Source organism: Gallinula chloropus, assembly GCF_964237585.1.
Source record: "Gallinula chloropus genome assembly, chromosome: 11".
Classification (NCBI taxonomy): Eukaryota; Metazoa; Chordata; class Aves; order Gruiformes; family Rallidae; genus Gallinula; species Gallinula chloropus.
The window spans coordinates 3,228,911-3,252,646 of NC_140096.1; the positions used below are offsets into that span (position 1 = coordinate 3,228,911).

At 54.2% G+C, this 23,736-nt stretch overlaps 2 protein-coding genes across 3 annotated transcripts; one reads left to right on the forward strand and one right to left on the reverse strand.

Moving 5' to 3' along the window:
- The first annotated feature begins 860 nt into the window (after positions 1 to 860).
- Positions 861 to 6,169, forward strand: LOC311195723 (cell adhesion molecule CEACAM1-like). The gene is made up of 6 exons (XM_084269149.1): positions 861 to 996; positions 2,069 to 2,398; positions 2,512 to 2,781; positions 2,943 to 3,002; positions 3,971 to 4,022; positions 4,727 to 6,169. Exons 1-6 carry the CDS (start codon positions 903 to 905, stop codon positions 4,728 to 4,730), a joined length of 810 nt encoding a protein of 269 aa, XP_084125275.1. The 5' UTR covers positions 861 to 902; the 3' UTR covers positions 4,731 to 6,169.
- A 1,023-nt stretch (positions 6,170 to 7,192) lies between these two features.
- On the reverse strand, positions 7,193 to 23,254 carry LOC311195844 (uncharacterized protein). 2 transcript variants are annotated; one of them, XM_084269283.1, is made up of 11 exons: positions 23,186 to 23,254; positions 19,341 to 20,360; positions 17,784 to 18,125; positions 14,896 to 15,168; positions 14,585 to 14,692; positions 13,443 to 13,544; positions 12,110 to 12,232; positions 11,796 to 11,891; positions 11,349 to 11,447; positions 10,228 to 10,301; positions 7,193 to 9,261 (listed from the first exon to the last, which is right to left on the reverse strand). In XM_084269283.1, exons 2-11 carry the CDS (start codon positions 19,489 to 19,491, stop codon positions 9,220 to 9,222), a joined length of 1,410 nt encoding a protein of 469 aa, XP_084125409.1. In that variant the 5' UTR covers positions 19,492 to 20,360; positions 23,186 to 23,254; the 3' UTR covers positions 7,193 to 9,219. The 2 variants fall into 2 exon arrangements, with proteins under 2 accessions (XP_084125409.1, XP_084125410.1); XM_084269284.1 differs by lacking the exon at positions 23,186 to 23,254 and having other exon boundaries at positions 19,341 to 19,457; positions 20,059 to 20,442.
- Positions 23,255 to 23,736: the final 482 nt, after the last annotated feature.

A 23,736-nucleotide genomic window follows, 5' to 3' on the forward strand; every position in this document is an offset into this window, starting at 1 on the left:
GTGCTGGAAGGCTGCTCCAGCAAATTATTACACCCCCACCCCCCCTGCCTTGTTCTTTGTTTCTGTTTTGGGCTCCTCTGCCTGCTAAAGGGCCCCTGGGGAGTGCATGGGTGCAGCAGCCCAGCACTCTGAGACCTGGTGGTGGTGGGGTTTGCACCGTGGGGAACAGAGCGGGTACATGGGGGGCAGCCAAGGGCTGTGGCTGCATGAGGGGCTTCATCCTGCACGTTGGGTTTGGCTGCTCTAGGATGGAGAGGAGAGGGGGAGATGAGAGGAGGAGGATAGGAGGTGTAGGAGGAGAGGAGGAGAAGGAGGAGGAGAAAAGGAAGGGAGGAGGAGAGGAAGAAGAGAGGAAGAAGAGAAGGAGAAGAAGAAGAGAAGGAGAGGAGGAGGAGAAAAGGAGGGGGGTAGGATAGGAAGAAGGGAAAAAGGAGAGGAAGAAGAGGAGGAGAGGAAGAAGCAGAGAAAGAGGGGAGGAGGATAGGAAGAGGAAGAGGAGGAGAGGAAGAAAAGGAGGAGAGGAGGAAGAAAAGGAAGGGAGAAGGAGGATAGAACGAGGAGGAGGAGAGGAAGAGGGAGGATACAAATAAGAGGAGAAGGAGTGGGAGCGGAGCCGAGCAGGACAACCGGGAGCCGGAGCCGCGGCCAGCCCAGCCCTGACCCTTCCTGCCGCGGGAGGGGCCCGGCCCGGCCCGGCGGCCCGCGGGGCAGCTCCGGGACACCGGGCGCTGCCGGGCCAAGGCGCCCGGGCTGAGCGACAGCGGCAGGAGCCGGGGCGGGGGGGGAAGGGGAAGGAGACGCTGCGGGGGGGAGTGTCCCGGTGTCCCCCCTCCTCTTCCCGCTATCCCTGGGCGGGACCGTCCCGGTGCGTCCGCGGAGCCGCCTCCGCTCCGCGCCCGCAGATGTTGCCCGTTCCTCTCTTCCTCCTCCTTCTCCTCCTCCTCCTCTTCTTCCTCGTCTGCCCCGGCAGCTCGGCAGCCGGGCTGGGCATCACAGGCAAGTCCCTACTCGAGGGGGGCAGGGGGGTGGGTGACTCGAGGGGGCAGCCGGGTCCGCGGCTGGGCTGGGTGGTCCCGGGGCCGCACCTAACGTGGGGGGTGCCCGTGGGCCGGGCCCCTCGCCATGTGGTGTCACGACATTGCTCCGACATTACCTCGACATTGCTCCGGGCTCCTTTATTAGGCGCAAAAGCAAAGCCCAGGCTCGGGGGGGGGGCTGACCTGAACCCCGCCTTTCCTCCCGCAAAAGCTTTGCGAGGAGGATTGGGAAGGAGCTTGCAGCTTTTCCTGTCTCTCCGTGTGATTTCTTGGTGGTGATCCAGCAGGAAAGAGAACTTGTGCATGGCGAGGGCTCCTTGTGCATGGCGAGGGCTCCTTGTGCATGGTGAGGGCTCCTTGTGCATGGCGAGGGCTCCTTGTGCATGGCGAGGGCTCCTTGTGCATGGTGAGGGCGCCGTCACCCCTGGGTTTGTTCCCAGGGGCGGGTGGGAGGGAGGAAGAGGTCTCCCTTCACCACCGTCCCTAGGAGGAAGAGGTCTCTCCTCACCACCGTCCCTAGGAGGAAGAGGTCTCTCCTCACCACCGTCCCTGGGAGGAAGAGGTCTCTCCTCACCACCGTCCCTGGGAGGAGGAGGTCTCCCTTCACCACCGTCCCTGGGAGGAAGAGGTCTCTCCTCACCACCGTCCCTGGGAGGAAGAGGTCTCCCTTCACCACCGTCCCTGGGAGGAAGAGGTCTCTCCTCACCACCGTCCCTGGGAGGAAGAGGTCTCCCTTCACCACCGTCCCTGGGAGGAGGAGGTCTTTCCTCACCACCGTCCCTGGGAGCGGTGCCCATCCTCAGCTCCGAGCGGCTGGAGCCGAGCGGCACAGACACCAACCGCGCTTTTCGGGTCAGAGACATGGAGCTGAGCTCATACGCAGCCATTGGGACCTTCTGCTTTTCCCTCTCGCTCCTGCAAGCCAGAAATCATCCAGCCCCCAGCGCTGCTGTTTGCTGGGGGGGTTCTGTGGCCACCCCCCCTGGGTAGATGATGTTGAGCCATCAAGTAACACCAGGTTTCTTTCCCAGCCCGCACGCTGCCTCCATGCTACTCGGCTGACCTCAGGCCGGCGTCGGAGAGACTCGTCTCAGCCGTGGGCTGCACGGTGCTTTTGACGATACCCCCACTGCAGGACAGCAAAGTTGTCTCCTGGGAGTACAGAACGGGCCAGCAGGAAGGAGTTGTCATCAGTTACGCTTTCGACAGACCCACCAACACGTCCCGTGCCTATGAGAATCGCACCAGGTTCAACGAGACGGACTTCTCGCTGCAGATCGTGCTGCAGCGGGAGGACGACGGGCTGTACCGGTTCAGGTCTGAGTCAGAGGCCACGGGCTGGTTCCAGCTCCGCGTTGTGGGTGAGTGATGTGATAAGCCGACCCTCTGCTGCAGCTGGGGAGCTCGGATTGCTGTAAAGAAAGGTGCTCCAGCATCTGGGTTTGGATGCTGACAGTCGCTCCTTCTCTCCCAGAACCGCTGTCGGAGCCAGAAATTGTGGGCAACTCGTCAGTGAAGGCTGGAGGCAACACCAAGCTGGTCTGCAACGTCCTGGAAGGGACGGCAGACATGTACTGGTGGAAGAAGAACGGGGAGCTGCTGCTGGGGAGCGACCACATCCAGTTTGTGGACAACACCACCCTGTGCATCGTTAAAGTGTCCATGAACGACAGCGGCTACTACGCTTGTGTGGTCCGCAACGCAGTCAGCCAGAATGAAACCTCCTTCCTGCTCCACGTCCAGAGTAAGTGCTGGTCTCTTCCCAAAACCTCATACCCCCTTGCCAGCTGCCTCTGTGTCCCCGTGCCGAGCATAACTGCTCTGTGGCTGGGTTTTGCTTGGTGGGTGTGTGTGGGGGGTTAAATTCGGTCTGGCTGCAGAGGTTGTGCATCCTCTTGTTTGCAGATGCTGCCAACGTGGTGCTGCCTGTGATCCTGGCGTGTGTTGTCGTTGGCTCACTTGCAGGTGAGTGCTGTGGCTGATTCTTTGTCCTGGTCTTCTGGCTGGCTGCTGTGTTGTGTTGCTGGTGGGTGTTTGGGCAGGAGCTGCGTGCCAGAAGGGATGGGGTGTGAGCATCAGTGCTGGCTGGTGTGGCACATCCTTCCTGCCAGCTGGGTTTCCCTCCCCTGGGCTGGGGCTTTGTCCCTGACGTTTCAAGTAGGGAGTCCCCATTCTGAGGAGGTAGTTCTGCCTTCTGCTGCCTTCCCCTCCCTCCGTGCTCCCAGATGTGGGTGGGAAGTTGTGATGAGAACACCTCCTGTGTGCCTGGAATGGGCGTGCGATGATACTTGAGTTGGGCTGATCCCCCCCGAGGTCCCACAGGCTCCAAGGGAAGCTGCACATCCCTTCTAGGGCAACAGCACTGATTTCTGCCCACAGAAGGGAAACGGGCTTCCTTAGTGGTCTTGCTTTTCCTCCTTTTTTGGAGCTGGAGAGCATTTCTCCTGGCTCATTCCTGGTCCCTGGCAAAGGGGCGATTTCAATTCTCACTTCGCCAACTGCAAGCTGGGAAGAGGAAAAAGAATAGAGGAAGAAAAACACCCAAGTCTGGACCTGAGAAGATGATCTGTCAGTTTAAAATAGAAGTAGGAGGTTCTCCCTAGGTGATTTATGTTTTGCTATTGCACAAAGTTTTCAGGTTTTTCCTGTGAAAAGCCTCCAGGCGCTGGGTAGGTGCTGAAAGAGCTCATTGGCACCGTGCTGCTCTTCTTGTCCCTGTGACACTCTCCATGTACCTGCTCACGTGGCCAGAGCCGCTGTCCAGCTCTGCTCCCTGGCCATCAGCTGGGCTGGAGCACGGTGGTGGGCAGGGGGTGGCTTCTCTGGGAGCCCAAACACGTCCCAGTGTGGTGTTTGCCATCTGAGCGTGGCCAGCCTTTGTCTGTGCAACATCTCCAGGGTGTTTCATGGAGATGGTGTTGGTTTGTCCCCAGGTGTCTTCGTGTGGTGCAGGACAAGGGACCGTCCATGCCGAGGTGGCTGCAGGTAAGACGCCTTCAGCCCCTCTCATGGAGGTGGCTCCTTCCCCCTCCACGTTGGCTTGTTCATGCCCCTTGCACAGTTTCAAGGGTGCCAGGGTGATAACTGGGGGGTCTTGTCCCCATTATCCCATTCCAAAAGCAGTTAAGAGACTCGTGCTGTGTGTCTGGGGAGAGCAGGACCTTGTCTGGAGGGGAAACACTCAGCTTCTCCAGTGCTGCTTCTGGGGCTCAGACAGGGCTGACTCAGGTTCCCAGCAACGCTTCCTGGGTTGGCATAAGCTGTTGCAGTGGGGTGGGGCTGATGCAGGGGATGTGCAGATCCTTAACTGGGGTTGTGTGTGTGGGGGGTTAATTCACCAAAGGGCTCTGGAGGCTTCTGGGCAGTGAGTGGTTCTTGAAATCTTCTCAGTACTCGCTTTAAGTGACCACAAAAAACTCAGGCTGTTAACGGCAGCTTCTGGAGGGTGAGGATGAGGATGAGATGAGGATGAGGATGAGATGAGGATGAGGTCCACCAAAGATGGAAAGCCCCATCCCCCACTGCAGGCAGTCGAAACCAAGAGAGCTCTGAGCTGGCTGTCATGCAGCTGGGTTCCCAGTGACTCCTCCCAGGGAGCTCCTGGGAATGGGTGCAGAGCACAAGTCCAGGGCTCCGCACGGTGTGGCAGGTGGGGATGGCTCGGGTGGAGACCTCTCTTCTCCTTGCAGGTAGAGAGCTTGATGGCTGCGTCCTTGCAGCCTTCCCTGACAGTGGTGGATGCTGCCTGGGGAGCGCCAGACGTCCGATGCTGTCCCAGCCTCTTCTGAGCTCATCCCTGAATTGCTGAAGCTGCCAAAACCCACAAATAGTTGTTTTCCAGAAAGCAAACCCCAAAGAAATCCCTGCAGCCGTGGATCAGTAGCACAGCCTGGCACGGCAGACCGAGAGATGCTCCTGAGCCTAACTCCACTGTCCTCCATCCTGGAGCTCTGGTGGGATTCAGGGATGTCCTCCTCTTCTGAGCACTATCCATCTGGGTTGTTGCTCCTGCGGGTGAAGGACTTGGTCCAGTTCGCCATGGCCAGGGCATCCCCCCTTCCCGCCCCTAGTCCTGCTGCTTCCCTTCCCCATGCTGCTTCTGTGAAGCTCCTCTGGGCTTTGCTTGGGGAGGGGTTGGTTTTCCTTCCTGTACTTGACATTTCATAGCCTGGGGTACAACTGGCATCCTCACCCCGGAGATACCCGGGAGCACTCGACCTCACACAGTGCCTTGCTGAGGGGGCAGGGAGTCTGCACCCACCTTTGGTTCTGATGGGGATGGGTGTTTTGGGTGCCCTGGGCTGGCTACTGGATGGTTGCTCCTCTCCCAGAGCAGCTGATGGCCAGGGGACCTCTCCTTGCTGCCAGCACGCATAGGGATGCAGGGTAGTGGGTGTTCCTGCTCCTGGGGTGCTGCCTCTAGACCTGCTTCTGCAGCAAAGCATTTTTTGGCTGGGGGAGTGGGGGGTTTCCCCCTCCTTGGACCTCTCCCTTCCCTACAGAGACTAGAAATGCACCTGGGAGAGGCTTAAATCCTGTCCCACGGTGTGTTCTTGCTTGGTTTCCCCCTCCTTGGACCTCTCCCTTCCCTACAGAGACTAGAAATGCACCTGGGAGAGGCTTAAATCCTGTCCCACGGTGTGTCCTTGCTTGGTTTCCCCCTCCTTGGACCTCTCCCTTCCCTATAGAGACTAGAAATACACCTGGGAGAGGCTTAAATCCTGTCCCATGGTGTGTCCTTGGTGGGAGAGAGAACTGACCCAGGGCTGGAGCACCTCACATGCTGCCTGCTCTCCCCGCTCTGGCAGAGGGTGCAGTGCAGCTCTGCCTGGGAGACAGCTGGGATGTGGAAGGGCCAGCAGCAAACAGCCATCTCCATGCCTGGGGTTTCACGCTGCTGTTAGAGTGTGAAAGGAAGTGGAGCAGTTTTGGGGGGAGCAAACTAGATTTCAGCCCCAGTTTTAGCTGCCATCCTGGTTGTCCTGTTCCCTGCTGCACTCGGAGCCGCATGAGGAATGCTGCCATGTGTTTTACAAACACTTCTCTCAATGTTTTGCCTGTAAGTCCTTTTGGAGACGCTGTGTGAGGGGTTTTTTAATGTCTGTCGCTGCTAATAAAAGTGCGTGTGGTGACGCTGGGATCTTGAGAGGTGGGAAATAACCTGCCAGGATTATCTAAAGCCTGCGGCGTTCAGGGGATGTGGTCCTGTGTGGGATTCAGGCTTTGGGGGTGGGTCGCAGCTGGTGGCAGACCTTGCAGATGATGGATTTCCCCCTGATGCTCAGTTCTGTGGGAAGAGCCGCTGCCCAGGGTGGGGAGACATTGGCCACTGCCATGGGGGTCCTGCATCCCCATCCCCTCCCTCATCCAGGCAGATCTGCTCCTGTGGCTGTCACAGCTCAGGGCACCAAGCTGGGGTTAAAACCAAGCCTGTAACATTGCCCTGAAACTGGGTGAGGGTATTTTTAACCTGTATCAGTTCCCTGAGTCACCGGGACCTGGCAAGCAGCTGCCTTGGCATGGCCCATAGTCCCAGGGGGGGTGGGCTTGTGAGATGCCACCCAAAGGACATGGTGTTAGAGACATCTCTGGTGCTCCCAGGGAGGGGTTTATCTGCTGTCCTTTGTGAGCAGGTTTATGGCTGTTTGCAACCAGAAAAACATCTGCCAGGCTGTAGGAAATACCTCTGTGCTTTGTAACAGGGAAATCTGGGCCGGGGGTGGAAATGGTCTTTGGGAAAGACAGAAAGTTTAAACGTGGCCTGAGTAAGCAGGTCCCTGTGTTTGTGTGTCGGACGTGCTGGGGTGTCCCTGTGGAAGAGATGTTGCCAGCAGCCACCTCCACTGCAGCCCCGTGATTTTGCCGTCCTATCGTCCCTCCCTCGCGCGTCTCTCCCTGGGAAGCCCCAGCAGCTTAACGAGCTGTGCACCTAATTAGCAAAGCTGTTGGCAAACGACCCTGAAATTCAATCGTTTCCCTGGAGTGGCGTAGACAAAATCTCACCCAGTGCCTGTCCCCAGCAGCAGGAGCCTTTCAGCCTGCTCAGGTTGGGCAGGCGAGCAAATCCCCACTGGTAGAGCAACACGTAGCTCAAGTTACTACAGAACTACTCCAGGAGAAGCAAGTAGGTGTGTGTATTTCAAGCCCCAACCACAACTACCACCACCAAAGCGGGGAGTATCCACCCGCCGGCGCGTTGGTTCTCCGGGTGTGTGTAGCTGTGGTTAAGTGCTCAGGGGAACACCTCTGTGTCCGTGTGAATTGGGATGTTACTGGTGGAGAGCTCACCAAAGGGCTCCCAGGGCCGAAGCCACTCGATGAAGGATAAAGTCTGCATGGCGCATGGATGATGGGGGCGTCAGGCAGAGATCCCGTCTCATGCGCAGGAATTCCTGCAGGGAGTGGCTCCGTTTTGGGTAGAAATGGGGTGATGTTACCCCAGAGTGTCGTGAGGGGGCGTAGGACACCACTCGCTGGTCCTGTCCCGCTGGAGCAGCCCAGAGATGACGTTTTCTGCGTTTCTCAGGCCGACTTTGCCTTTCCCGGCTGTTTCTGTGTCCCTGGGGCTGAGGCAGCCGATACCTGTCACCGATTCCTGCTTCCCCACAGTCCGCTTGTCACTTGTTCTGGACCGATTTCCCCCTCTCCAGGTGATGAAGGTGTCGTTGCCGCTCTTGGTTTTGTGGTTTTGGAGGGTGTCCGGTGCTGCTGGAGGCTCTCGGGTACCCAGCAGCACCCCAGGGGTGAGAGCTGTGCTCCCAAGGCTGCTCCCAGTCCCCAGGCTGGCAGCACCCAGCCTCGCAGACACCTTCTGCTGTCGGTGTGTTGGTGGATGTTTTCCTGGTGGTGTTTTCTCCCATTACAACCTCTGCTGCAGCTCCTCTCAGCTACTCAGGCTGCTGGTTGCAGTCCCGAAGAACTTCCCTACACAAAGCAGGTAAGCAGGCACTGCTTTATCCCAGCACTGGGGACCATGGGGGATGGCTCCACCAAAGACCTGTTCACCCACAGGTACAAAGCACAACAGATTTATACAATTTTTTTTATCAAGATCACTGTCTAAAGTTGCACAGAATGTTCACTTCTTATCTGGACCGTGGCAGAGATTTGCTTTAGATTGTTCCACTTTATCTGTATTCTTATTCTTTAATAGCAGTGGTAAACTTTGCTGATTGTTTTAAAAACAAAGAGGGGAGAGGAATGATTAGTATATTAATGTTATTTCCTGGAAGTCATTATCATATGTAAATTGTGGAATGATCTCTCCCTGTCCTTATCTCAGTTCCTGAGCCTCTCAATAGATGTTTTCTCCCCTGTTGAGCTAAAAGGGCAGTGATAGAGTGGCTTTGGTGGGCATCTGGCCTCCAGCCAGGGCGAAACCACACCAACCTAGTTCAGGAATGCTTTAAATGCATCCAAAACATCCCCTGGAGGTACATGCCTTTTCTGGCTGTCCTTCCCAAAGGTAAGGCATCCTTCCCCAGGTCAGGGTTAGGGGTGTGCCCCAAGGAGCTGGTGGCTAACGAGGAAGGACAGGAGTGGGGTGTAGGACAAATGGATAAGGGCTTGGGCTGAGTTTTGTCAGGAAGGTGGTGTGACATGGGGACAGCTGCCTTGTGAAATGCAGAGAAGGCAAGCCGAGGGGAAGGTGCGACTGCAGATTCACACGGAATCCGCCCCTGAGAAACCAGCCTGACCCACTTGAAAAGAGACCTAGAAAGGGGAGGAAGAAGCAACAGAAAGTTACAACAGACATCACACATGGCACACAAGCAAAACAGGGTTGGGTTGAAGCTGCAGAAACAAAAGCAGGGGCCAGACAGGTGCAGCCCAGCACCTGGGCAGCGGAGAGTCTGATACAATTTCTGGCTCCTGGAAAAGCTGCTCTGGCCTGGCTGACACCCAGCGTTAGCAAGAGCAACGGCTCATGTCTTCTCTTGGTCTGGGTTTCAGCAACAATGGGCAGGGGAAGTGTTGGGGCTGGGGGGAGTATCATTTGTCTCCTGGAGGTAATGCTTGGAGATCTGGGTGAGAACTTTTTGTCCAGACTTTTCTCCAAAGTCTTGCCTTGGTAAGGCAGGAGTAGAGGCAGAGCTCAGCCGGCAGCTTCCCAGCTCCTCAGGGACCTTTCCCAGCTGGCTCCAGCGTACGTGCAGCTCCTTGGTTGCAGAGGGACCACCCTTTACTCCAATTCCTGCCTTTGTCTTCGGTTTTCCTTATTGACCTGCCAAAAAAACAGGAATCCTGTCTTTCAGCAACAGGAAAAGGACCAGGAACCCCATCCACCCTCTGAAGCCTCCCATAGCAAGTTGGGAGGTGGGTGACAAGCAACATCCCCCAGCACATGGTGCTGTTGTACTCCTCTTAAACATCCCAATCCCACCAATCACCCCAGAGACTGACCTGGGGGGAGGCAATAAACACTCCCCTACCATGACCCCTCCAGAGGCAGGGAAAGGAATGCAGCTGGGCATGTGCCAGCACTCTTGAAATACTCCCAAAGAATGAGGTGCAGCATAAACCCTCCTCTGTGCCAGCATGGAGCCTAAGGCTCAGCTGCAGGAAAAGGAAAGGGGAGGGTTTCCCGTGATCCCCAGATCCTTCTGGCATCTCCACAACAAGCAGGAGAAGAGGGCTGGGTGAGGCTGAGCTCTGGTGATGCCAGCGTGGGGGGAGGATGGGTTCCTCTGAGGCAGAGTGGGGCGGAAGGGGGGCGAGTGAAGCGCCTACAGGAGATGGGTGTATTTAGTGTTATGGCGTGGGTAAGGGACCTGTGGTTTCCTCTGTATCTTACTTGCATCTGCTTTGGGTAAGGTGCCTCAGAACTTGTTCCTACCCAAAGCCAGCTGCAGCATCCGGAGAACTGGCACACCCAGGACACCCAGCGGCTCTTCTGGCATCCTATCCATGCAGGTGAAACTACAGGGTACTGTCACTGCACCCCAAATCCAGGAAAGGCCCCCATAATGCCATGGTGACTCCCACGCATCCCATGGGACCGAGCTGAACTGTGGCACCAGCCACCAGCAAGATCACCGTGTGCCTCCCCAGGGTGAGGACAAAGCCCATAGTATTCTGCAGGAAGGTAGGCAGATGCTTCCTTCTCATTAAGGCTTAAATACTCATGAATATTCATCATGAATTAAAGAACAAGAACCTGCAGCTTATAGAACAAGCTAATGGCCCTTACCAAGGTGTCCATGGCCTGTGGGTTGTGGGTGGTATGCTGGGGCTTCATCATGTTCTTCTGCTTTTTCCTTGTATCTGGAAAGAAGAGAAAGGCCAAATAACTCCTGGGCTTCCAACAATGCCCCAGCCTGCATCCTGACTTTCACAGGACAGGGGAAGAAAAGCAGGAAAGTTGGGAGGGAGCCTTTACTGGGCAAAGCCCAGTTCCCAAAACCTTTGGGGGCCTTTTACAAGGAAAGGAAGTGATCAGGGGCAGCATGGAATGCTGACTTGTGCCTGCAACACCCACCTTGCTCACAAACCCTTGCACCTCAAAGCTGCCTCCCTTTCTACTCAGTGAAGTATTTCCTCTATTTCAGACTTGGAAATGTTCTGTGCACTCTGGAAAAGCACGAGAGTTCCCTTTCCATCCTCTCCTCAAGAGCATCCTCTCCTCAACACACTAGTGACCTTCCTACCAGCTCCCCAAGATGCTACATGGCATCCAGAGCTCGCTGGGATGGTCCTCAGGAGCCCTTGCAGGCAGAAGCCAGACACCTTGCTATTCATGGCAGTGATGGCATTCACATGGTCCAGAGAAACCAGGAACTTTAAATGGGGAAGCTGGAGAAACCCAGAGGAGACATGTGGAAATCACCTCCTGGATCTGTTCTGTCCCATCCCAGAGCTGGAGAGATGGGAAGTGAACTACCTTTCCTTACACCACAAGCCTCACTTAATTGGGATGACTGGTCAGCTGCTCCCCTGGGTCATAAGATGCTCCCAGACCTATTTCTGCCTGGTTAGCAGATAGTTTTCTCCTCCCAAAGCTTGCTGTAGGTGAGGGGGGATTTTTGTCCTAGGGAATTATGTTCTGGAAGAGAAATTCAAGCATTTGTGTGCAAGACAAATGTGTTGGCAAGGACTCCAGGCAGGGACCAGTGCCTAACACAGCTTTCCAAAAAGGGTGGACACCAGAAATGGGTCCTCAGCTGATTCAGACAGTCTCACTCTTGAAAAGCAACGTCTGAAACCATCCTTCCTCCTACCGGCTGCCAGGGAGGGTGTGACAGCTGAGCTGGGGTTTCACAGGGTCTGAGCAGCTCCTTACAGTCCCTGGAAGGAAACCACGGGGCTACTTACACCATAGGTGGAGGAGAAGTAGCAGCAGCAGCGTGAGGATTAGTAGAGCAGCAGAGACAAAGGTGATTTTCAGATCCACGGCCTCCGTGCAGCCTCGCTCTGCGGAAGAGGAAGGGAGAACTTGTCAGCAGTTGTTCCTCTGGCCACCACCCCTCCTCTGAATGTTTTGGCACTGCAAATTTAATCCAGGGAGCTCCTCTGTGATGGTGAGGGGTGGTCCTGGTGGTTGAAGTGGTGGAGGCACTGAGGTGAATGTCTTTGCTACATAAGAGCTGTGACCTCCCTGCTCAGCATGAAGCTGCCATGATGACACCAACTCAACCTCTCTTGCAGGACCAGCCTTGGATTGGCACCCAAGGGCTCTTCCCTGTGTGAAGCCAAACCCCCCTGATACCCTACCACCCCCAGAAGAAAGATAAGTGAGGTGGCACCCAGGCCACCCCTTACCATGGAGCTGATGGATGTTGTATAAGAAGAAGGTGGCGAAAAGCAAGTTGACGATCAGCGTTGTGGGAGCTGTAGAGTTCTGGATGACTCTGCAACCTGGGAGAGGGAAAAATTGCTGGCAGGTGAGAATGTGTAAGGACTGCAGGGTGGGCTTGGGTGGGAGGGTGGGCAAGGTGTGGGCAATGTCTCTGGTGGGAACCACAGCAGTGTGCCGAGGCGCCGCTCCCTCCTGGGAGGGAAAACCCAAGGAGTTTCCTCCTGGGCTTTTCTCAGGCCTTTCCCACCAAAGGTTTAGATGACAAACACCAACTTACACCTTTGCTCTTTGAAGCAGACTGGAGTTGTTCTTTTACACACTTGTGTGGCTGTTGTCAGACCAGTTGCTACCGTCGCAGTGAAGAAGAACAGCCCAAGCAAGATGTAGGGACCAGAAGGACCTGTGGGAGCAGAAGTAAACCAGAAGATGGGATGGAAAGGGATGGGGTCAGTGGTCTGAGAAAAAGTCTGTGTCCAGCTTTGGAGCCCTCAGCACAAGGACATGGACCTCGAGGATGGTAAGTGGGCTGGAGCACCTCTGGTGCTTGTTCAGCCTGGAGAAGAGAAGGCTGCAGGGAGATCTCAGAGCCCCTTCCACTCCCTGAAGGGACCTAGAGGGGAGCTGGAGAAGGACTGTTTGTAAAGGCATGGAGCGATAAGATGAGAGACAATGGTTTGAAACTAGAGCAGGGCAGGTTTAGATGAGACATTAGGAAGAAGCTCTTCATTCTGAGGGTCGTAGGTCACTGGCCCAGGTTGCCCAGAGAAGTGGTGGAGGCTCCATCCCTGGAGACATTAAAATTTATGCCTGATGAAGCTCTAAGCGACCCGATCTAGTTAAAGGTGTCCCTGCTCACTGCAGAGGCTTGACTAGGTGGCCTTGGAAGGTCCCTTCCCACCTAACACATGCTGTAATTGCAGTATTCTAAGTTGGCCCGTGGTGACCCTGCACCCCACCTCTGTGTCTGGGAGTGCAGGATACGTCACCCTGTGTAACGGGGCTGAGCAGCCAGAGTGGGACTGCAGCCTTGCACCCCAGAGGGTCCCCAAGGTCAGCGCTGCTGGCCAGAGGCCCTTATGCTACAGCTGAGGGCAGTTTTATCCTGGAAGCTGGCAGCAGGCAGTATTTACTATAAATGCACACATAGGCAGCACCATTCTCTCTATCAAGAGCAGGGAGAAGACTCACTTCTTTTTATTGGAGGGGGTTTTTTGCCTTGTTTGCTTTAGTGTCTGTTTGCAGCTCAGTGGGTAGCAAACTCAGCCTCTGCCCAGGGCAGGGAAGAACTGGCTATGGAGCAATTATAGAACTGCTGAGCTTTGTGCTCCTTGCCCACATCCCTTAAGGTCTGGTGGAAGGAGGTTTGTGAACCACTTCTTGATTTTTGAGAAGTGCTGGAGAAGAGGTAGAAGTACCTGGAGAGTGCAAAGGGACAGACATAGCCCTTTGGTTTCAAAAGAGCAGAGAGAGAGCAGGAGGACACAGAGCAGTGAAGTCTAACTTCAATTTCTCCAATCAAATCCTGACCATACTACAGCAAAGATCCCAGAGAGAAAAGAAAGACCAGACACTGGAGAAACCAAGAACAAATCAGGTTACAGGAGTCCTACCTTTTTCCCACATCCAGATGATGGAGGTGACAAACAGGAGGGCAGAGGAGATGCACAACAGGCCATAGGTGAACAGACGGATGCACTTCATCACCTCCTCTCCTGGAGAAAAAAAAAGATAAAAGGCAAAGGTAGTCAGTGGCACACAAACAGGATGGGTGTGGTGTGAAGAGAGAAGATAAACAGGGTGTTCTTTGCAAAGAATCTAATTCCTGACATTTAGAAACCCTGAGGAGAAACCTGGTGAACCTGCTCTGACTTTGGGAAGAACCAGGAGAAATCAGAGAGATTTGGGGTTGTTCATACTGAACCAGACACCAACTCTGGGTAGTGAGACACCTTACAACACGTTGGCCTGAGTTCTGACCTCCTACAATGACCTGACTAGTCCTGGATTTCCTCTGGAGACCCTCTTCATGGGTGTAAGCCCCCCTAAGCACCAAGTGTGGAGAACCAAAGGCAAGACCCAACACCACAACCTGCACGTGTCCCCAGGGTTGAAGCTGAGAGGTGAATACCCAAGGGAGAACTTCCCAGCCAGCTGCAGGACTTCACCTCTGCTGCTCAGGTAGTGTCTGTTACCGTGGGGATTGCTCATGGTGGGTAGAAGGACGCACTAGCAGGTTACAGAGACTGTGGCAGAACTTGCTGTTGGCTGTGTCTTTAGGCTCTTTTTCTGTTAATCAATATACATGTTACCACTGAAACAGCCACATTAACCTCTACACTCCTTGGGTAGGGATCCAATGCCACGGCCCAAACACTGTCACACTTGGTCACCAAAACCCATGAGACGTGATCTTTGGCCACCTCCGAGCAGGAATGCCTGTGTGCAACCCATTTTTTATTCCTTCCCAGGGGTGCCCAAGGAAGGGGGGGAGGAACAGCTCTCACGCTCGGTACTGTGATGTTTTTGGCTGTTTCCCATTTGGGATTAGCTGTTTCCAGGGAGTTTTATCTTCTGTGCAAGCTACAGAGACACAAAAGGCATGTGCAAGCTGAGCACATTTCCTCCCACCACCGAAGTGAATTAGGATGATGGGGGAGAAGGAGCTTGGCTGAGGAGTTCCCACATCTGTCCTGTCCGCAGAGGGGAGAGAAGGGTTTAGTTTGGGGAGCTGGGCCGCAGGCTTGGCACTCACCCAATCCTTGCTGACAGAGCTGAATAACGAAGCTGATGGTGGAGACAGGGATGAGAATCAGGACGACAACGACCATCCTCTGCGCACGCTGTAGAAGAGGAGTGAGACCTGCAAGGCAGGGCAGAAGGGAAACCCTGTGCTGGGGACACCCCCAAACACACAGCAGTGATGCCAGGAAACTGCAAAATGCTGGAAAACCCCAGGGATGAGTCCTGGCTCTTTCTCCCCCAAGAAAGCCCCTGAGAGACCGTTGCGGCCTTGTGCGTTGGGCCTACACGACAAGCCCCGGGGCACACCCCGGCAAGGCTCACCTGTCACCACCAGGGTCAGTGTTGCCTCCTCCCAGCTTATCACGTTGCTGACATTGCAGGAGTAGGTGCCACAGTCCAGCTTGTCTGCGTTCATTATCTGCAGCTTGGTGGAATCTCCAGAGAGCAGATAGCTCATCTTGGTGGAAAGTGGATGTCCGTCCTTCCGCCAGGAGATGGAGTCTACTGGTCCCACTGTCACCATCGAGCAGACCAGCTCGATGTTTGAACCTGCCAGGTCTGATGTGGACTGGAGCTCAGGCTCGGGTACAGGCTCTGAAAAGCAAACAGTGGCATGGTAACACTCCCAGGAGCATGAGGACTGCCCTGCTCTGGACCTGAAAACTGGCTGATATGGAAGAACACTGAGCCTGTTGGGGAGTGAGCAGGTCCTTCCCCTCATGATTTACACCCCAGGTTGATTTGGAGGGAAAGAAAATCCTGCAGATGCAGGGAAGAATCCACCAGAACAAAGCAGAAGGCAGATGTCCCTATCCCTGCCCATCCCTGGACACTATTAACCCTTGGAGACCAGGCCTGGCCTCTGGGATACCAACTGAACAGAGCTGCAAGTTGGCAATATGCTGCAAAGAGATGACAGGGACTTTCTGTACACTGTCTGCCATCAGTGTCCCATGAGGAGAGGACTTTTCCCACACAGCAGCCCAGAGGGAAGCATGGGAAGGGTCAAAGAAATCCTGGAGCTCAGCCAACGAGCAACAGAGAGATTCCAGACCTACCTGCTTTAAACTGGTCCAGCTCCACACAGTCCAACTCCAAAGCACAGAGGAGCAAGCCTGGCATGCTGGAGGCCCCTGCCACACGCAGAAAGTGAGCTGAGTCCTTTCCTCAGCTAACTCCTTGGTACCTGCACTGGTCAGGGTGGCTCTTAACTACATCTGGACTTTTACTTGATTGCAACCACATATTCCTGAGTTCCTTTGTTCCTGGATGTCCTTTGTGCAGTATGCCCAGATATCAATGCTAAGCTCTAGGAAAAGGTAGTTCAGAATAGGATGAGCTCTCACTCCTGTTTATCTTTCAAGGAAATTCAGACATAAGTGATGGGCAATGATGCTGTGAAGATCTGACATATCTGCCTGACAGATCTACCCTTCTGTGAAAAGCATCCATAAACCAGCTGATCTCAGGATCTGGTTCTGAAGAGCAATTGGTGAGGCAGCAGCTTGTCCTGGGATTGTAACCAAGGAGCTTATGGCCCCAGCTCCAAGGGACTGGTCCCAACCTGCAGCTCCCGAGTTCCTCAGATCATTACCATGGCTCATTGGATGTGAGCAGAAATGGCTTCTCTTGAGGGAATTTAATGCCATACACTTCCTGTGAGTGGCTGTTCATGAGAAAAGTCTTTGACACTGTTTCTCACAGCATTCTGCTTGAAAAACTGGCTACCACTGGCCTAGACAGGCACACTCTTTTCTGGGTAAGAACTGGCTGGATGGCCGGGCCCAAAATGTTGACATAAACAGAACAAAATCCAGCTGGAAGCTGGTCATGAGTGGTGTCCCCAGGTCTCAGTCCTGGGTGCAGTCCTGTTCGACGTCTTTATCAATGACCTGGATGAAGGGATTGAATGTTCCCTCAGTAAGTTTGTGGACAACACTAAGCTGGGAGGAGGTGTTGATCTGCCTGAGGGTAGGGAGGCTCTTCAGAGGGATCTGAACAGGCTGGATTGATGGGCTGAGACCAGAGGGATGAGGCTCAACAAGGCCAAGTGTAGAGTGCTGCACATGGGACAGAACAACCCTGAACAGCGCTACAGGCTTGGGGGAGACTGGCTGGAGAGCTGTCAGGCAGAGAAGGAGCTGGAGGTGTTGGGTGACTGCCAACTGAATATGAGTGAGCAGTGTGCCCGGGTGGCCATGAAGGCCAATGGCATCCTGGCTTGTGTCAGAGGCAGCGTGGCCAGCAGGACCAGGGAGGTGATTGTGCCCCAGTACTGGGCATTGGTGAGGCTGCATCTCGAGTGCTGTGTCCAGTTCTGGGCTCCTCACCATAAGAAGGACATTGAGGTCCTTGAGAGAGTCCAGAGAAGGGCAACAGGTTGGGGAAGGGGCTGGAAGGCAAATCCTATGAGGAGTGGCTGAGGGAGCTGGAGATGTTTAGTCTGGAGAAGAGGAGGCTGAGGGGAGACCTTATCATCACCTACAGTGAACATACAAACCAGGGGATAAGAGACTGAAGAGCAGCCCCATGGAAAGAGATCTGAGGTTCTGAGTTAATGGCAAGTTGAGTAGAAGTCAGCAGTGTGGCAGCTGAAGGGGCCAACCGTGTCCTGTAGTGCATCAAGTGTAGCACTGCTAGCTGGACAAGGGAGGGGATTGTCCTACTCTACACTGCCCCACTGGAGTGCTGTGTGCTGCTTTGGGTGCCTCAACACAAGGACATCAAACTGTAAGAGCCTGCCCAGGGGAAAGAACCAAGAGTGAAAGGGCAAGACGTGGGAGGAATGGCTGAGGTCACTTGGCTTGTTTGACCTGGCTAAGTCTAAGGGCTGACCTTACTGCAGCCAACAACTTCCTCGAGAAGTGGAAGTGAGGGTGCTGATCTCTAATAACCAGCAGCACGAGAAAAAAGAACGAAGCTGCATGAGGGGAAGTTCAGGGTGGACATTAGGGAAAGGTTCTTCGTGGAGAGGGTGGTTGGTCAGGAGAACAAGCTCCCCAGGGAAGTGGTCACAGCACTGAGTTCAAGGAGTTAGTCATATGGTTTAGTGTTAGGCAGTTCTGCGAGGAGCAGGGGCTTGAATTTGATGATCCTTATGGATCCCTTCCCACCTGAGAGATTCTATGATCCTACAACTACTCTGGTGGTCATCTTGTGGACCCGTTGGTTGCACTGACTGTCGAATCTTTGTCTGAGACGTGACTTACTGATGACTTCAAGGTGGGTTGTCCTAGCTTTGTCCTGCATCAGATTGACTGTCACTGTGTAGGTGCCGCTGTCTGTCTCTCGTAAGCCCTGCAGGAGAATCGAGCCATTCCCGGGATAGAAGGTCACTCTGCCTTGGTAAGCTGGGTAAATGGTTGTGGACTTGGGTTCTGCGTAGTACTGCAGGATGAAATTAGAGTTGGTGTCTCTGATGTATTTCCACTCTACAAGGCTCAAGTCCTTGACGTCTGGCGCATCCATCAGTATGGAGGCTCCTTCAGCAGCAACTCTTCTTTCTGTGATTGCCACCACTGTGGAGGACCCGTGGAAAACCAGAAACAGGTCTGGAAACAGGAGAGATGCCAGAGCAGGATGGGTGAGTTTTAAACCAAAAGCCAAGGAGCAATTGAATTTCCTTATAGTTATTAGTTTTAGGGTGCTTTTCATTCTTTGGGGGGTCAGGAGGCCACAATGTACCAACTGACTTTCTGCAGCCGGTTACACAACATCCCATTTCCTTCCACTTTCTCGAGATAAAAACGGTCACAGTTTGTTATTTTATAAATACTGTAGGCTGGTTAATATAGTTCCTTTCCATTTGGGTTGAAAATGATGGGAATTTGGACATTTTGGGTGTTCTCTGCACATCAGGAGCCACTGGCAGGGACTCTAATCAGTGTGGCTTCACCACTGGATCTCGAGGTGCCCCCTCAGCACCAGGAAATGGGAGCATTGCTTGGAATACAAGCTCTGAAATGCACTACTTGGGACTACATAAGCCTGGGTGCTAAACACCCGGTGTCTGAGAGCTGACCTTTCTAAAAGGTGTTAAACCCTAGAGGCATATTGGGCCTCACCATCCTCTCAAGGCGGGGTTAAACCCTACAAAACCGATGCACTGACACAGCTAGGCACCCAGTGACCTTATGCATCTGGTGGGTGTTAATTCACCTTTCCTGGCGCCTCTGAGTAACAGAACAGCTCTCTGGTGCATCTGCTCAATACATGGCTGCTGTTAACAGGAGAAGAAATTGCAGCAAGCCTTTCTGTAAGAGCTTTTGCCTTCAAAGTATTTTATGGTTTCCCCAGGAATCCCACCATAGTGCTGCTGGCAAAGCAAGGACTTAGCAAGCGGAAAGGCACATCTGAGATCTCCAGTTCACAACGGTCATCCTGGAGCCAAGAGGTTGTGCTGGCTGCTGCAGAGGGAACAAGCTGCAGGAGTGATGTTCAGCTAAGCAAAGAGGAACAGTGATGGAGTCGGGGCTCGGAAGCTCAGGCAAGGCTCCCAGCAGGCACACCGTGGTGGAGGAGTGAGAAGAGGCTCTCAGGGAAACCAACTGTATGTGTGTATGTGTGCAGTGAAGGAGAGCTGCTTGCAAGGGGTGGTGGTGGTAGAGGCAAGTACAGTGATGCTGTGGCACTGTGAGGAAGGAGGCACACACCCTTCCCAACGCTGCTGCAACCTGAAGCAGGGATGCAGGGAGAGCACTGAAATGCTGCAGGTGTGTGCTCTCCAAGGAGGTACAAGCCCCACACAAGTCCCTTTTCACACTCACATCTGGCAAAGGTCGCCTGCAGCCAGGTTGACATGGTACAGCCCTGCAGCTCTTTCAAACCAGTAAAGGGGTGAGCATCTTCCACAGTGATGTCCTCTTGGGATGGCCACTCTAAGCCTGCAAAGGACACCATGAAAAGCACCAACAGCATCTGCCTCACAGGGCTTGGGAATGGCCAAGGTTGCTCAGCTCAGGGATGGGGAATGGCCCTTTGCATAACCCTGCAGCACAGGCTGAGGCAGGGGGCTGCTGTATGGCAGCCTGAGCCCACGCCTCCTGTGACAGTGCAGCTCAGGGAAAGCATCACGGGTACCCCAGGTGTTAAAAGCTTCTCCTTGACACCCAGACCACTGGCATCGAGAGCAGCGACACTTACTGAGGGTGAGACAAGAAAGTGGCTGCTCTCTTCAGCTCTTCTTCTGTGAAAGGAAAGCCATTGTCACCGCGGAGCTGGCCACGTGTGTAGCACAACCTGCTGAGCAGCACTCCAGCCCAAACCCTCAACCCCAAGAAGGTGAAGAGCAAGAGCAATAAAATCAACCCCAAAACCCAACCCCAAACCCCAGTGGAAAGGAAAACAGACAGGGTATGTTGTGTTGAGCCCTGCAGTGGAGTCCTCCAGCCCAGGACATTCCCATCACTGAAGGAGTCAGCTGCACATCCCTGGTTTCTGCTGTGCTAAAAGGAATTCAGGAAATAAGGTTCAGGGGCAACTCACCTGAGTTAAGGGAGATTCAGCTTCTGTGCAGCTACAAACCTTCATTATCTGGGACTGAGTGGCTGCTGCAGGCTGCAGAGCCACGTCAATGTGCCAAACGCTGGTTTTTGAAGGCTTGTGTGTCTTACATGAAATCCTTGTTGTGTTCTTGGGTCACTGGGTACATGGAGACCATGAAAAGGCCTGTCACTTCTCTGGGAGGATTGCCATGTATCTGGTATTTTATTTGCTTGTTAATCAATGCATCTAATTAGAAGTGAAGATGGAGCAGGAGAGGATGTCATCTTTCCCATGCAAAATGCCTGCAGGAGAGTCAGAAATGGGAGGGTTGTAGTGGCAAAATTAGACATCACAGAATCACAGGACATTAGGAGTTGGAAGGAACACCGAAGGCTCATCTAGTCCAACCCCCTGCCAGAGCAGGATCACCTAGACTAGATCACACAGGAACACATCCAGGAGGGTTTGAATGTCTCCAGAGAAGGAGACTCCCCAGCCTCTCTGGGCAGCCTGTCCCAGGGCTCCACCACGGTCACAGGGAAAAACTTTCTCCTCATATTCCCATGGAACTTCCTCTGCTCCAGCTTGCACCCATTGCCCATTGTCCTGTCGCTGCCATCCCTGAGCAGATCCTGGTTCTGTTCTCCTGACACTCACCCTTTACAAATTTATAAACATTAATGAGGTCACCCCTCAGTCTCCTCTTCTCCAGGCTAAAGACACCCAGCTACCTCAGCCTCTCTTCATAAGGAAGGGGTTCCACTCCATCATGTTGGTGACCCTGCACTGGACTCTGCTGTGCTCTGGATCTGTTGCTCTTACATCATTACCACAGCCTTGTGTGCCCTGAGCCAGACCATAGTTCACTTTTTTTTGGCTGTTTTTTCCAGTATCCTCTTGCTATATGAGGCTTGGGCAAGAACTGTCTGTGACTTTTGACAAGGAAAGGAGAACTGTGTTTTCGGTTATGGCTTGCAGAGCTGGTCTAAGCATGTAAGAACAACAGCATTTATGGTCTTTAGAGATGGAGGATTTCATTTTTCCAAGCAAACCATTAGGGTTTCCACCCATTGGGGTGGAAATGACCTTTTTCCACCCACATCTGTGCCTGTGATGAGAGAAGAGCACATCCCAGGAGATGGAGTGTATTTGGAAGAGAGGAATCAGACTCATGAAGATGCACCACCCGAAGGCTATCGTGTTTCCCCCAGGCCTCAAGCATCATTGCTGTGCTGGTTTTGGGGTTGACAAAATTGACATGCAATAGCTGAAACAGCCCTGGAGCCAGGGAGTTTTACAAAGAGGCCTTTTAAGGACCATTTTAGGAGAGGAATTATGAAGTACTTGTGCAAAGCATGAGGCCTTTCAGCCTCTTGTCTGGTGGTTTCCAGGAATTGTATCTACGTCAGTTGTTTTCCATCCACAACAACGAGCTCATTATGTGAGCTACACCTCTGAGGATCCATGTATCCAAGCAAAAATTGCCTGTGTCAGGGGAAGGGAAGCTCCCCAGAATGTTTATCAGCCTTCTAAAAAAAAAACACCCCAGCGACTCCTCCCTGCAGCTGGGAGCTGGGTGAGAGGCCCACTGAAGGGCAGAGGCCGGGGAGGGGTGCGGGCGGAAAGGCAACGGTCTGTTGATATGGCAGCTGCTCCTCCTCTGCTTTGCATGTATGATAGAAGCCAGTCAAATGGCCTCCATGTGATCTGTGGGCAAACTGAAGCCTGTGCCAGGGGGGCCCCATGCTCTGCTGTGGGCAAAGAGATAGAGGCATATCTCCCCCTGACCATGAGGTTTTGGGTGGGTGTTATCTGGGCGTAGGCTGTGCAGGATCGGGATGCTCAAACGCCACGCTTATCTGGAGACACGTCTCCTGAAGGAGTGAGGAGACATGGGGTCCTGCAGAAGGGTCTGTGTCACCCTGAGTGAACTCCAGTCCACATCAAATGCACCTTGCAATGCGATTTGCAAGGGTAAATGATACAGCAGGACGAACCTGGTACCATGTATAGGAGCCTATAATAAACTTGTGTTCGCCTTCTGCTCTTATGTAAATCCCATAACTCTGGCATAAGATAAAACCCAAACAAATGCAAAATGAAATATTGAATATTACAGAACCCTGCTGAGCAGAGCCGGGTGCCACACACAACTGCTGGGTGTGTGGAAAAGGACATCAGTGGCCTGCAACAGCTTATGTCAGGATTGCCTTGTACTCAAACCAAGAGTGAGAGATTCAGCAAAGCAGGTGTAACGCTCATTTGAAGAAGAGAGACGTTATGCAGCAGGCAGCTCCAAACATGCAAGAAACCCCCTTCCTCAAAGACACCCACTTCAGAAGCTTTTGCAGCTTCACCCTGCCCTTCTTGTAACGCCCTTCACATGCTGCAGTTATGGTGAACAAATTACGTTTGGCAAATAGTCCTGGGACCACATAGCTGAAATGACACATTGAAGAGTCACCAAACCCAACCCCAAGTGCCATGATGAGTTGCTCCATGTATGAGGAGGCTTCAGCCAGCCCCTGTCCTGCTCTCAGCAGAGCAGCAAGTCCAATGGTGCCAGTGATGTAAAGGGGACAGCTGGATAAAGCAGATGCAGCATCGCAGTAGGGAGGCTGCAGATCTGCTGGCAGAGCCCTCAGGTTGTGGGTTAACGGATGGCAGGGACATCTGGCTGTTTGGGAACTATGTAAACTAAACAGCACCATGAGGAGTTACAGTGCATCTGTCTGCCAGTATTTATTTATATTTCTGGGGCTGCGTAGGAGGGGAGAGCTGAGCCTGATTCCTGTGGCGGGAGAGCAGCTGCAGCCCCATGGAAGTAGGCGAGGGGATGTGGGGGGATACCCCCAACCCCTGACTCACTGCTCCGTCCCTATCACTCCAGCAGCCGTGGCTACCACTCCAGTCCCCCTCCCCGCTGCCCTAGAGCTGTGCCCATGGGTCCAGGCCCTGGCCACACCACCCCGGTCCCCTTGCTCCCTCCTGCTCCCATCACTCCAGCCCCCATCCCCACTGCTCGAGTCTCCATGCCCATCACCCTGGCCCCACGACACGCCCTCCCACCCTCAGGGTCCCCCATCCTCCAGTGGGGCTTGGGCTGCCCCCTCTCCCCCCTACTCACCGTGGTGCCGGGGCCGATGCCCAACCCTGCTGAGCGGAGCGACCCACCGGTGCCTGTGGGGACCCGGGCCGTGGGTTCCTGGCTGGAACCGCCAACTGCAACCGCCCTTCCAGCCCGCCCATCGCCCGCCCACCGCCCCCAGCCCCAGCCCTGCCTGTGGCTCCACCCCGCCTCCCCCAGCAGTCAAGCCTTTTCCCAGCCAGACGCTCCCTGTGTCCGGTCACCCATCTCTGCAGGGACCTGGACTTGTTTGTCCTGTCCTGTCCCCTAACCTTGCATCTGGTTTTGGTATCTCCCTGAGACCCAGCATCTTCTGGCAGACAACCAGTGACAGGAGGAGACTGACCGGCTGTGAGTTTGGCTTAGGAATGAGACGTTTCTGCTCAGAGCAGTTGGGTCTTGGAAGGGGCTGCCGAGGGAGGTGGTGGAGTCACCGTCCCTCGGGGTGTTCAAGGAAAGGTTGGATGAGGGACTTAGAAACATGGGTTAGTGAGTAATAGAGGTGGTGGTGGTGGGGGCGGGGGGGGGGGGGGCAGTTGGACTGGATGATT